This window comes from Phoxinus phoxinus (assembly GCF_949152265.1).
Source record: "Phoxinus phoxinus genome assembly, chromosome: 20".
NCBI classification, from domain to species: Eukaryota; Metazoa; Chordata; class Actinopteri; order Cypriniformes; family Leuciscidae; genus Phoxinus; species Phoxinus phoxinus.
The window spans coordinates 22,893,161-22,908,093 of NC_136895.1; the positions used below are offsets into that span (position 1 = coordinate 22,893,161).

At 36.3% G+C, this 14,933-nt stretch overlaps 1 protein-coding gene across 1 annotated transcript in view; it reads right to left on the reverse strand.

Moving 5' to 3' along the window:
- LOC306988932 (uncharacterized protein) overlaps positions 1-12,668 on the reverse strand; it is a 198,748-nt gene extending 186,080 nt beyond the window's left edge. The window contains exons 1-2 of the mRNA XM_079594151.1: positions 12,353-12,668; positions 141-212 (exon numbers count right to left, since the gene is read on the reverse strand). Coding sequence (XP_079450277.1) covers positions 141-199 — 59 coding nt within the window. The 5' untranslated portion in view covers positions 200-212; positions 12,353-12,668. The remainder of the gene's footprint in view (positions 1-140; positions 213-12,352) is intronic.
- Between the last annotated feature and the right edge of the window lie 2,265 nt (positions 12,669-14,933).

The window sequence follows — 14,933 nt, forward strand, 5'->3', positions numbered from 1 at the left end:
GTTCTAAATTGAAGTTTTGTACAGCATTTGTCATGATTTGTCATTCTTTGTTGAAAAGGCTGTTCGTTACCAAAAAAAGACATTTGTTTTAAACTTAAGCAGTGTTTAAAATGATTATCAAAAAACAGACGCAGTCTTACCTCTGTTCCTTTGGAAGACTCGTCACAGAGGAACAGTCCTTTCCTCTGTCCGCTGACATGATGCAGCATGACCTGGAGATGACAATATGTAACTGAGATGAATAACATGATAGTTCAGAGTGATAAATGATGAAAAACTGAGACAAAGCTATTTATTTAAAATAAAATAGGTGACAACCCTAATACAACAAATACATTGCGAATTTGCAATGCATTTCAATCAATATATTTCACCTGTAGCACATTAGCTCTAAATAAATATTAATAATAATCGTAACTTGATTATTATAGGGCAGATGGGTGACAGTGAGGGATCGCTCTAGTCGCGGATCAAAAAACCACTGTTCAGTTCCGATAACAAATTGATTTGCCTGACATCAAAGCAAATTTAAAGTGCTGGCTAATGCTAAACATAAATTCTCTAAGATTGTTATTCACGTCGGCACTAATGATGTTCGACTCCGCCAGTCGGAGATCACCAAAATGAGGTGTTGCTGTAATCTATGGTAATATTTTCAAAACCACTAAGAAATCTAGTTTTAAATATAATTCTTTTGAAGTGTTGGTGCTTAATGTAAAAATATATAGTGTAAACGATAAATCACGTTTGAAAATTCTGCTGGCTACTGTATACAGGCCACCAGGGCACCATACAGACTTTATCAAAGAATTTGCAGACTTTCTATCAGAATTAGTACTGGCTGCAGATAAAGTACTAATTGTTGGTGATTGTAATATACACATAGATAATGAAAAAGATGCATTGGGATTGACATTTAAAGACATTGTAAACTCAATTGGAGTTAGACAACACGTGTCAGGACCGACTCATTGCCGTAATCATACTCTAGATCTAATACTATCACATGGAATAGATGTTGATGCCGTTGAAATACTGCAGCAGAGCGATGACATCTCAGATCATTATCTAGTCTCATGTAAATTACATTTAGCCAAGGCTGCAAAGCCGACTCCGTGTTATAAATATGTTAGACCGATCACTTCTGACACTAAAGATTGCTTTATCAATAATCTTCCTAATCAGTTTCATCACCTGCTCCTCCCCTACACCCCGACTCGCACCTTACGATCCTCTGACTCTAGCCTTCTCGTTGTCCCTCGGCATCGCCTTGCTTCTATGGGGGGCAGATCATTCAGTGTTGTTGCACCCAAAATGTGGAACTCTCTCCCCCGATCACTCTGTTCTGTTAACACTATTTCTGATTTCAAATCCATGCTCAAAACATACCTCTTTACTGAATGCCATAATTCTTGATTTTTTTTTTTTAACTATCTGTTCAAGCTATCTGTTTATATAGCTTAGAAGCTTAGCTTAGATAGCTTAGAAGAACTTGATATTGCAACAGAAACTGTTAACTCTCTCTTTTCCAGCACTTTAGACACAGTTTATCCGTTGCGCTTAAAGAAGATTAAAGAACATAGTCCAACGCCGTGGCACAACGAGCACACTCAGGCCCTTAAGAGAGCAGCCAGAAAAATGGAGCGCAACTGGAAGAAAACAAAACTAGAGGTATTTCGGGTTTCATGGAAGGAGAGCTCGATTGCTTACAGAGAGGCTTTAAAAGCTGCTAGATCTGCTTATTTTTCAATCCTATTAGAAGAAAATAAACATAATCCTAGGTATTTATTTGAAACAGTGGCTAAACTAACGAAAAAGAAAGCTTCAAGCCCAGAAGTTTCCAAGCAACACAGCAGTAATGACTTTATGAACTTCTTCACTTATAAGATCGATAATATCAGGGACAAAATTATAACTATGCAACCGTCTAATACAGTATCGCATCAGGAAGTGCATTGTAGTCTCCCTGAGGGAAAATTTGATTCATTCATTGCTATAAGAGAGGAAGTATTTTGAAAACTCGTCAAATCATCTAAATCGACAACGTGTATGTTAGACCCTATACCGACTAAGCTACTGAAAAAGATGCTTCCAGATGTCATAGATCCTCTTCTTAATATCATTCATTCAGCTTTGTCTCTAGGATACGTACCAAAAACCATTAAGCTAGCTATGATTAAACCGCTTGTTAAAAAAACGCAACTTGATCCTACAAAACTAGTCAATTACAGGCCGATCTCGAATCTGCCTTTTCTGTCAAAGATATTAGAAAAAGCAGTATCCTCACAACTGTGTTCCTTTCTAGAAAGAAATTATATCTGCGAGGATTTTCAGTCCAGATTTAGACCGTACCATAGTACCGAGGTCAGTAAATTTTCATTTTGGGGTGAACTAATCCTTTAAATACTTGCACTGACATAAAATTGTTTTTCAGCTTGATCAATCCGTCAAAGACTTGATTGACGGGCAGGACATGGATGACCCCACCAGCGATGAGGACATTATAAATACATCTGAGGCACCAGGTAAAATAACAATTGTAGATGTAAAGACTAATAAAATGCTGAAAAAGTGATGACCGATTAGTTGTTTTGTCATTCAGGGTGACAGGTGTCCTATTTTCATGTTTGCACAAAACAGATCAAGCAGTAACATTTTCCGAACTGGTGTATCCAAAATGGTCAATGTTTATGATAATGTCTTTATTCAAATGATGTATTATATTAATTATTCTTTACATATTATTATTCTTTTACATGTTATGGAGGTATTTAATCATTTATAAATATTCTACTATATGCTCTGATATTATTTCTAAATGCAACATCTTTGGATTCTATTCTGTTCTGTAATAACAATGTGATTTCTCTTACTTAAATTTTTATCTCATTAACCACAGCACCACATCCCTCTACACAACAAAGGGGTGAAGAACTCACCACCTCTTTTCCCACTCCCAAATCGGGATCGAAACGTCGCAAATGGGATGCAGATTCTGTTGAGCGACAGAAACTTAATTTGTTACAGCAAGCTACTTCAGTTCTTGCCACTCCAGATCCTTACAGTTCCTTTGCACATCAAGTTGCTGTGGAACTTAAATTAATAAAAAATCTAAGCATACAGACCAGGGCAAAGAAAAAAATAATGAATGTTTTGTTTGAGGCCCAGGAGGCTGACCAGTCCACTCCATCCTCATCCTCACACATTCCACCAGGTACATACTCGCCTCTCGCACCTACACAAATGCTCTCCTCAACCCCTTTACACACACAGCCACAACATCAACACTACCATCAGCTCCTGCCTCCTCAGGGTCCTGCTCAGCCTCAAAACTATTTCAGGATGTTAGAAGATTTGGATGAGTAGTTGCAGATCATATATGCATTACGATATACACAAAGTTCATCACACATGCACAAAACTTCATTAAAGGGATATTCACCCAAAAATGAATATTTTGTCATTACTTACTCACCCTCATCCAAACCTGTTTATGACTAAATATTAATTTTTGGGTGAACTATCCCTTTAACACTTTAACACGTCATATGACTATGGCATTTGAAGTTACTGTAGGAGATGTGTAGTTCAAAGTGAAAGCTTTTGACAGTTTTATTTTAGAATGTTGAGTTGGCAGTTTAATACTTATGTATGTTGAAAATAATTGAACAAAGAACTGAAATGTGACCATGAATACTGTCTTTATTTTAATAATAGCAAATGGACATGCTGTGAGTTTAAATTAGAATTTGTTTTTAAATAATTACAATATTTTAAATTTCATAAATATATGGCAGCAGAAAAGGCAAAGCATTTTACAGCAGAACAAACAAATACCACAAAAATATAAATGATGTAATCTTCTAACTATGTACATTGCTGTGCTACACCTAGCTAACGCTTATGTTTATCAATTCTCTAAACGTAGTCTTCTTGCCATGGCACCTGGCCAGCAGGTGACGTAAAATAATCCTTCAGGACATCATGTTGCTGCTTAGCAGTTTTCTCGTCCACGCTCGTTTGATTTTCTTTTGGTTTTTTATTGCTACAGAGAATAATTGTTAATACAGCAAGTTGCCATGACACAGTATCTATTTTGTTTACATGCGCTTCCGTCAGATCGCGTCACGTGAGGTGCTAAATCTGGCAAGATAATCTTAAGAATATCTTGTAGTGTGTGATGAGCCACTATTTTCAAATCTTGTAGTGTGACAAGATTTGAGCATCTTTACGATTTGAGGGAAGAAAATCTGCAAAGATTCTCCTTAAGTGTGTGCTGCAACCAGATTTCAAAATCGGTTAGGATTTTAAAACTCCTGTAGTGTGAGCCAGGCTTTAACAAACCAACTACAGCTATTTCAAATGCAGCAGCTCGAGTTCTTACCAGAACCAGGAAGTATGACCATATTAGCCCCGTTCTGTCAACACTGCATTGGCTGCCTATTAAACATCGTATACATTTTTAAATATTGCAGATTACTTACAAAGCACTAAATGGTTTAGCTCCGCAGTACCTGAGCGAGCTCCTAACGCATTATAGTCCTTCACGTCTATTGCGATCTCAAAATTCCGGCCAGTTAATAATATAATAGCCTACCTAGAATATCAAAATCGACTGCTGGCGGTAGATCCTTTTCCTATTTCCTATAGGGAGGGGGCGAATGCGCAAGTGCTGACCCCAGACCCCAGAGTGCTCGTGTGTTTGCTTGTTTATTTTAAAATTGTCTAAACACCCCCACGTTCTAAAAGCAACATGCTTTTTAAGACAATCGTGTTCTGGATTTTAAAATGCACTATAGACTGTGCGTCTGCGTTGGGAGATGGAGTGGATTTGGGAAATCTAAGGAACAACGGACTAATGAGGACAATGTTTTACAGCCGCGAAGATCTGCTGAGATTCTGACACAATGTTAAAACCCCACCAAAGCTCCTTCATGAACCTTCTGAAATAATCTGTTCTATCCATACAACAAATAGAAAGAAGAAAGTAAAACAGAGGGGTTCTAGAGGCGGAATCCGAAACAGACTTAAATCTCTCGGCAGTCGGTTTCCTCTTCCTACAATAACTTTAACTAATGTTCGTTCGCTCCAAAATGAAATGCCTGAACTCACAGCATTGGTGAAATACAACAGAGACTTTAAAAGAGCTAATTGATCTGCATCACGGAGACTTGGCTGACGGAGGCGATTGAGAACATAAACTTGGACGGATACTCAGTAATCCGTCTGGACCGCGACAGTGCCAAATCAACCAAAACCATCGGAGGAGGACTGTGTATGTTCGTTAGTAGCAGGTGGGCGAATAATATTACGGTACGTGAAACACATTGCTCTGCTCACTATGAACTATTGACTGTCTCTTTTAGGCCATATTATTTGCTTCGTGAATTTGGACAAATAACAATTATTTTAGTTCATGTGCCTGGACCAAACTTTGCACTTGCTGCCGAATGCATAGCTGCTAGTTACAACAGAGCGCTTTGCAACTCTGCCGACGACCCAGTCTTCTTGCTTGGAGATTTGAATAAATGCAATGTATCTACACTGTTGCCAAATCTTGAGCAATATGTAACCTGTCCGACAAGACTGGTTAAGACTCTGGACAAATGTTTTGGTAACGTGGAAGGTGTATATGTGCCAAGGTTACATCCACCTCTGGGACGAAAATGTCAGAAAATGTTTTTTACCAAAATATAGGCTGCTATTTAAGAGGATTAAGCCTGCCATTCAGCAGGTTCAAACGTGGTCCAGAGACGCAACAGAAAAGCTACGAGGCTGTTTTGAGTGCACTGAATGGGACTTATTTTTTAACGATGATGGCTGTTGTAGTAATTATGAATTGTTGAATGATACAATAACCTGCTATGTTATTTCTGTGTAAATTCAGTGGTTCAAACAAATAATATCAGAGTCTACCCAAATAATAAGCCATGGATTAACAAAGATTTGAAACATTACTTAAATATGAAGAAAATTGCTTTCTTGCAGAATGATCTGCAGAAAGTAAAAGAGTTAAACAAAGCAGTAAAACGTAAGATAAAAGATGCACAGAATGAATATAAAGAGAATGTTGAAGAGAAACTAAAAACAGGGAATGTAAGAGATGCATGGAAGGGTTTGAATACAAGGATGGGTAGACAAAAGAAAAGAGTTCAACAATATGAAGACCCTCATTGTTTTGCAAATAATTTTAATATTTTTTATTCAAGATTTGATAATGATTTTAATGATTTGACTGTTAGTAATGAATTAATGAGGACCATGACTCAATCACAGCCTATGACCATACAGGAGAGGGAGGTTGTCACGGTGCTGCGTAAAGTTAAACCGCATAAGGCATCTGGCCCAGATGGCCTGAAGGGGAAAGTCTTAAAAGAATGTGCAGCTCAACTTGGACATGCGTGCACAAGGATGTTTCAAATCTTCCTGGACAATGGTTTTGTACCATTAGCCTGGAAGAATTCCATTGTCATCCCGGTGCTGAAAATACCTAATGCAAAATCTTAAAAGACCTAAGGCTGCATAGATTGGGTCAGCCGGAACTGGGAACACTTCCCTTAAATCCTGATGTACTCGTTACATCATAAGAATGGCATCTACGCTAATTTTAGTGTCTTTGTTTATCCCGAGGTTTTCCTGCAGCCTGCCGGATCCAGGCTGTATCCTGATGAATTAAGGACCTTCAACCTGGACCCGGTGACAACGCAGTGCTGAAGTGCCAACTAGCCTCTCCCTATGTAGGATCCCTTTACCACTCTACAGATAAAGCATTGTGGGAAATTCACGTATCTACCCAGTAGTGATATAATAAAATAAAATGCTGTATCAAATTTATAGGCAGGACAAGTAGTTTGTTAAGGCTTGGTTTGTAGGGAATTACAAACATGCGCACATATATTCAAACGCACATAACTATAGAATTAATTATTGATGCGCACGTGAGCGCCATCAGTGTTTATCACAGGTTCGCGTTTAAAGTCTGTGTAGAGAGAACGTCGCCTTAGCGGCCCCTAATTTAATAACAAATTATCCTTTCGACGGAAGCGAATCAATCAAAACTAACTTTAGCTGGAAAATAACATTATTCAAGAACCGCTATAAAGCCAAAATCTGTTACCTTAAAGTATACGTTTATCTCTGTAAAGCAGCTTTGAAACAATCTACATTGTTAAAAGCGCTATATAAATGAAGATGACTTGACTTGACTAACTTGTTATAATTGATTAAGAATATTTGGATCAGTTAATAGAATTAACTTAATATAGTAAGATTAATATTACAATCAACTGTTTTTCCCATGAACACTCAGTGTTAATTGTTTATTAATTCTAAGAAATATTAATTTCCGGGGAAGGGAAATGTATTTCTTACTGTACAGTACTAAGAGCCTAGTCAAAGTCTAAATCGTAAAGTAAACTTTGTTGCAAGCAGAGAATCAGAACCAAATACGTATTGTGCACAAGTTTTATTAACTAAATCACAAACATAACTAATCTAAACACACATACGTATGCATAGGTAAAATGGTGAGTGACAGAATGTGACAGAATTTCCTAAGCAGTAATAGCCTTTGATTTACTTTCTTACAAATAACATAAGTTTGTCTATAAATTAATGCAGGAAATGTCTGTTTTAAGGTCTGTTTCTGTCTTCCCTATAGCCTCTGCCTTATCACATGACTCACATCACATTTTTCAAAACAATAAAATCATCTTATCTGATGGTCACCCTGGCGACTGAGGCCTTTCCTGCTCTCTTGCCTCTTTAGGGGGAATATTTAATTCCTAAGAGTGGGTGTTAACCTGTGAACTGTTGCCAGTGCGTCGGTGCACTGAAGCGTTTTTTATGTTTAAATAGTTCAAAGTTACTATCAGATTAAATGTTATTGCTTGACAAACTATACATCATTAAAAAGATATAATACTCAAGTTTCAGTATTTGACCACTATTGTATTCTGAGAAACTTATAGTGACAGTTATGTCTTAATTTGTGTCAGGAGTTATGTAATGAAAAAATGAGTCGATACCTTTAATATGAATTATGAGCTTCAGCCGCTTCCATTCAGAAAAAAACTCCCGTGCTGTCATCATGACAGCGCTTGACAAAACAACGTCCCTCAGGGCTTTTAGATAAAAAATTTGCAGATTTGGAGAAATCTTGATAGATTCTCATAGTTTTACATTAGATTTCTATAGACAGGAATAATATTTATTGAATGTATACCCAAATGCGTCGATGTAATCATTATGAGCGCTGTATACTCTGATGTACTGTGTTTTCAATCCATACCAGCAGCCTGAGGGCGCCATATGCACAGTAAAATATTTGATTTACCTGTGTTCTTCGAGCCATGTCAGGTATTTTCATAATAATAGATTTTATATTTATAATGTAATGCTAATCGATATAGACTTTGTCATTGTGCAGAATACTATAAAATAATAAATTTTCTGTCTGATTTTTTTATCTGAAGCCAAATCAGATCACAGAAGGTTATTTAAAACACTCGATTTGCGCTATAAAGTAAGTTTGGAGCACAAACATGGTTTTAATCTCATAAATTGTCATGTCTTGATGGTGTGCTAAGCTAACATGATAGCTAGCTCAGGTGCACGTGCCATCTAGCTGTTATTTTAATGAAATTTTCTAAATAGGAATGCTTACTGAAATGTTTCTTTATTCAAGAAAGGCATTTGATACAGTTTCAAATGTGAAGTGAGAACTTCAAGAAATGAGGGATTGAAACAGCGTGAATAGCCAGTCGTTTGTAATTATAATGCAGACAAAAGAAAAGCATATTTAGAGCCATAAGCAGGCTGGAGAGGTGTGAATGTGCACTCTAAAAACTAATTCAGAGGACCTTTAGTCATTACTTAAATATACATATTGTTGTGAAATAAAAAATCAAGTTCTGAGATACAGTTAGACTTTTTACTTGTAATTGTTATTTTATTGAGCTTGGATGACACACAAATTATGCCTATTGATTCAATATACTATCATGACTTGTCAGAGCTTAACATTTTCAGTCAATCAAAAATAATTTAATTTTAAGTTCTGCTAATGTAAAATACAATTTGATGACGTGTAAACGGCCCACAGTTTCCGCGCGCATGCATGTTCAAGGCCAGACGACGAGTGGGACCACACAGTTGAAACTCAATCTGGTGAATGGTTAGTAATTTTATGTTTAATTACACATTTGCATTCGCTCAGGATTCTGTTGGTGATAGCCTACTGTATAGTAACCGAATACCGAAATCTCGAAGTCCTTATTCTGAAATTTGAGTTGAGTGTTGATAGTATATGTAACTGTGCGTTCACACCGGACGCGAATAGCGCGTCAAATTCGCGCCTGCCGCGTCTAATTTGACGCTTGAACATTTTGAATGCATTCGTGCGTCCAAAGCGAAATGGACGCGTATAAAAAGCAAGCGTTTGGAGCGAAATTGACGCGCGTCCGAGGCGAAATCCGCTTCTTCTGGGAGAGGCAAGTGCTGCGGGAAATTTAAAAATACTCTGTTATTGTGTCACGAAATGTAGTTTTAAGAGTTGTTCAGTCGAGAATGTAGTTGGTCAAAGCTCAAATCTGTGGTTTATTTATAAAGATAGCGCCTATTTAAAACATTTGATCGGACGTTTTCAGGTTGTGTGAGACCCAGGGGATCACCGGGTGCTCAAGCCCATGTAAGCCGCCTGGAACAGCCTTTACCTCGGCTGGTCCTCCTGACGTCTGCCGCTGGTAAACGACTCGAGAAATGTTTAAATTCACAATATATAGCTTCTGTTCTATTATATGAAACATATAATTTAAAGGACATTAATGACTCGTTATAACGTATGTCAAACGACTTCTTTAATTATGTTAATATTATTATATATTAATATTAGAGTTCATGTAAATGTTTTGAAAGGGAAATATATTAAAAGATGAATGTTACATGTATGTTTAAAAGAGAAATATATTACAATTTAAAAATGGTGCTAAAAAGATAAATAGTGATTGGAAAGCTGTTTAAAAATATACATAATTCCTTATAAAAGTCAGTAATTTCATTTGTGTTATTTAAAATTAGGGCTGGTCCGAATACCATTTTTGAGCTTCGAAGCTTCGGTAGGAAAAAACTTCTTCACCTAACTTAAAACATTATGTTGGATCAACTTAATTACTTGCATTCATGTTGCAAATTATTAAGTTCATGTTACTTAGAAATGCGTTTTATTGTGGACTAAAAGGTAATTCACCATACTCAAAACATTGCTTTGAATTAATGTAATTATGCCAGCAGTCTTAACTTAAAAATTCTAGTGGAAAACGTTAACATATTTTTTTTTGTTGACCCAATGTTTTATTTTTTAGAGTGTGTGCAGGGGAGACTGACACTGAATGGGGCTCGTTTGCACCACAAAACAATAGAGACAATAGACTGAATAGATGCTTATCGATGACAATCAACACAAGTTTGCATTTTAGAGTCTAATCAAAATAAAGTCATATGACATGATCTTAAAAAACATTTAACTAAACACAGAGTTTTAGACTTATCATCTTCAGATTTTAAATATAACATCAGACATGTGGCTTTAGCTGCAGTGCATTTCTAGATTGATACAGTGCCAACTTCAATTTTATTTTAATGAAGATGTTTCATAAAGATACATTTCTAATAACTTTACAAAACTTTGAAGCTATTTATAACTATTTTATTTTTCATTATGACAATAATTATTTCTACATTTACAATAAACTGCCAGATGTCTGCTTTCAAATTAGATCATACTGTGCTTTTACAAAGGGTTCATGAACTGAGTTTCAGTTTGGGTCAGTGTTGCCAGATTGGGCGGTTTTGAATTTGATTGTGCGGGTAAAAAGGGGTTTGGACGGGTGGACAAAATTTGGGCTGGTTTGGGATCAGTTCGGCGGTTTTCAAACATCTACATCTGAAAGTATAATTGTTTAAAAAACAAAACTAAAGTGTGCATGTAGTCATAAAATCAGTCATCATGACATTACAACACACACGCCCATGCAGCGCAGAGTCAGCTGGCGTTAGTGTTGACGTCACCGACGAGCACGCACTTTTAGCCAATCAACGAGCGATCAGCAGGAAGATGCGATTTAGCGCGATAACTTGTAGCTGTATTCAAGTGATCGCTAATGCCAAAGTGACATACGGTAAGTTGTATCTACAGTAAAGAGTGAGATAGTGAGCAACTCTAAAAACGTACATGTGGGGGTTGATGACTCGATGGTGAATAACTGATGAGGAGAGCACAGTTTAATGACTTGAATTGAAATTGAATATGGGAAGACTCCTTGCATGACTCATTTCTTGATTGCCGTTTTGACAGTGTCCACCTACACATTTAAAGTCATATATGCTAATTCTCTTTAATTATTGCGCTGTTTTGATCCGTTTTCCTGGGAAATTTTTTTATTTTTTTATTTTATCATCGTTATTTTGTTTTAAAGAGATACAAATTGTGCTTATCAACTTTGAATGACATGGCCATAAAATTATATCACATTATTTTGGTAGTAAAATTTTGGGCGGTTTTTTCTTGGAGTGGGCGGGTTTTGGTGAGCCTTTGGGCTGGAAATCACCGTCGCAATCTGGCAACACTGGTTTGGGTACGCCATTTCTTGGGATTTTTCAAAAGTGGCGTTGTAGCTTAACAGGTTAAAGCTTATTTGTTAAATGTAACAAATATTTATGTTCAAGACAATTTTTTTTTATTTACTTTCAATATTGCAGTTTTCATATAATTTACACACATATTTAATCAACTTCTCATTACCTTGTTGAATTTGAACTCTTTTTCACTTGTCATTACTCATGTTCATGTCCACAATAATACAGATGAAACTCGAAATATTAGAATACCGTGCAAAAGTTAATTTATTTCAGTAATTCAACTTAAAAGGTGAAACTAATATATTATATAGACTCATTACATGCAAAGTGAGATATTCCAAGGCTTTATTTGTTATAATTTTGATGATTATGGCTTGCAGCTTATGAAAACCCCAAATTAGAATATTGTGGAAAGGTGACATTCAGAAACGCATTATTCGTTTTAACTTTTCAGTAAACTTATGTTTAAATTGGCTATATGTGTATGCTTTTATTTTGCAAAAATATGCTTTATTGCATATGTTATTGAGACACTTTTTAAGCAAAAAAGTGTGAATGTGCGAATATAAAACCAACTTTACCTAAGTCGTGTCAGATTGTATCAGTTGTTACACAACATATTAACAGACTTACCCCAATCTCCTCACAACAAATAACTGAAATCGAGGAGTATTAAAACTTACGTGCAGTCTTGTGCAATAAGAAGACAACTTACAAGTATTTGAAACACTTTCAGTGTTTTTCGGTCTTTTGCGCTTGTAGCTTGTCACGTCGTAGGCTACTCCAAAACAGACTCCAGTCTCTGGAAAACGATTTTGCTCATCAACTGCGCATTTGCTTCTAGACTTTGTAAACGATTAACAGCAATGCCAGCCACTCTCACGTCTTCATTTTCCATGGAAGGTCTTTAGTGGATGATCGGTTCTGAGCACTCGTTGCCAAAACACATTCTTGTCCACTGCAGCGACTGAAATCCACTCAGTGCTGCTCAAAACGCCAGGCTATCCTCCGCCTTGGTGGGTGTGTCTGTCATGAGTGTATCATATATGTTGCCAACCCTCAACAATTCCTGCCCCCCTCTCGCCACCCCATACATATTTTTCTAGATCCGCCCCATGGATGTGTTCAGTAGACATGGCCAATATCACCACACACTACAGTTGGAAGGATGCCAGCTTTATTTCGACTAAAGTAAAGTATACGCTGTCAATTTAACACGTTTGTTTACCCAGTCTATAGTGACAGTGAAAGCGTCTAAACTTCATTTGAAACCGAATGAAATACAATATAGCCTATTATGTAAACAAAATGATTGCAGTAAACACCAAACTTGGTGTTTATCACTTGTCATTTACATAGAGTTGAGCATTTCTCAAATTCTGGACGGTCTTTCTTCGTGATGAGAAACGAATTTGGTGAAAAACGCTGAGCGGATCCATTTAATTGGCTATTATTCCTTCACCAAACATTAATGTTTATTAGCTATTTTTATTATTAATGTTATTAATTATCAATATTGTTATTGTATGAAGAGGGTGAATAATCAACGAGTATTTTGGGGGCTAGTAATTATATTCAGTTTCATTGTGTTGTTATTAGGCCTATTTATTTATTTGTTTTTGCTTTTTCTTGTTTTCCTGAGTTGCTGAAATGTATAATTTATTCTTTCATAGTAGTTATTTAAATATTTTTCCTTATACATAATTGATGTACTTTTTGTATTGCTTTGAGGTATAACAAAGTCCTAGATGTATATTTGGAATGCGGGTCGATTATTTGTAAGCTTTGATTTGTGGATAGGGGGTGGGATTAAATATTGTTTTTTTTCTTCTTCACTCCTTTTCGAATATGCAATGGTCATTGACAATGGTAAAAACTTTGGCTGTAACTATTGTTAATTATTATAATGTTTTATGTTTAACTTGATTGTATATTGATTTCATTTTATTGTTGGATGTTCTTTCTGCATAAATTCTAAATAATCAAATAAAAACATAAATAAATAATACAAATTTTAATTAAAAGTCATATTAATCTGCTTGGGATTGGCAGAACAAACCCCTTGCATGAGACATGACACAAAGGAATTAATTGATTAGTGTAAACTCATTATGTTCCCCCTAAAAACTTTAAAAAGATAAAAGATAAGAAGGTTTTGCAAGTGAACACAAAGTTTCAAAACAGAAAACATTTGCGAACAAATGCAAAGTTTCTTGAGAGAACGCAAAAGCATTGATATTTACATATGCAGCAGTCATGGCCTAATGGTTAGAGAGTCAGAACCTGAATGTTGCAGAATCGATTCTCAATACCGGTAGGAAATGAATGAGGTGCATGAGCAAGGGACCTATCCCTCAATCGCTCCATTGCTGGGCACCACAGCAAAAATGGCTGCCCACTGCTCCAGGTACAAATTCCAAGTATCATCATCGCCCTTTAGGAGCCCCCGTAGCTTGTCTTTGGTCCAGCTGCTCTCTTTCTGCTGATTGTGGGAAGCTTGTGAATTGTCAGATGGGCGGTAGCCTAAGCATTTCCTAGGAAGGAAGTTAACAGTTAACAGTAATTGTTACAATAAACAGTAATTATTCTGGCATAAAGATCCCAAACTCTTGCACATCAACTGACTGGAAATGCTTTGAAATATTCTGTCTGTGATACTGGATATCAAGGTTAAAACAGTTGACAGTATTGGGCCAGGGACGAGATTGACTATTTCAAGGACAATTAAGCAATTAGGAAGAAAACTAATAAAAAGCTTTTGTGTAACTCAAAAATAAAATAAAAAATTCACAAAAAAAAAAAAAAAATGTATTCCATAATTTAATGAGGGCCCAGTTATGGCTTTCAGATATTACACAAATGATGAGACTGTTTTGTTTGAAGTAGCAGGCAAAAAAATAGTTTGTTAATAAAATAATAAATGTATAATTAAAGGTGCAGTGTGTGATTTTTAGCGGCATCTAGTGGTGAGGATTGCTAATTGCAAACAGCGAGTCACTTACGGCCTATCCCTCTCTTTTCAAATTCGAAAGAGAAGCTACAGTGGCCGATGTAAACAGCACATTTCTCCCCACATAGCAAACCTACAACACAGCGAGGGAGAAGATTAGGAAAAGTTTAGCTGGCTAATATGAGCTGTTATGCTGTAGGCTAACGTTAGTGTTTTACATTCAATAGTACTAATCAGCTGATTGTCTCACGAATGTAAACAGCACATTTATCCCCACATAGCAAAGCCATAACACAGCAAGGGAGAAGAACTAAATATGAAACAATATAACTAACGTTACATATTT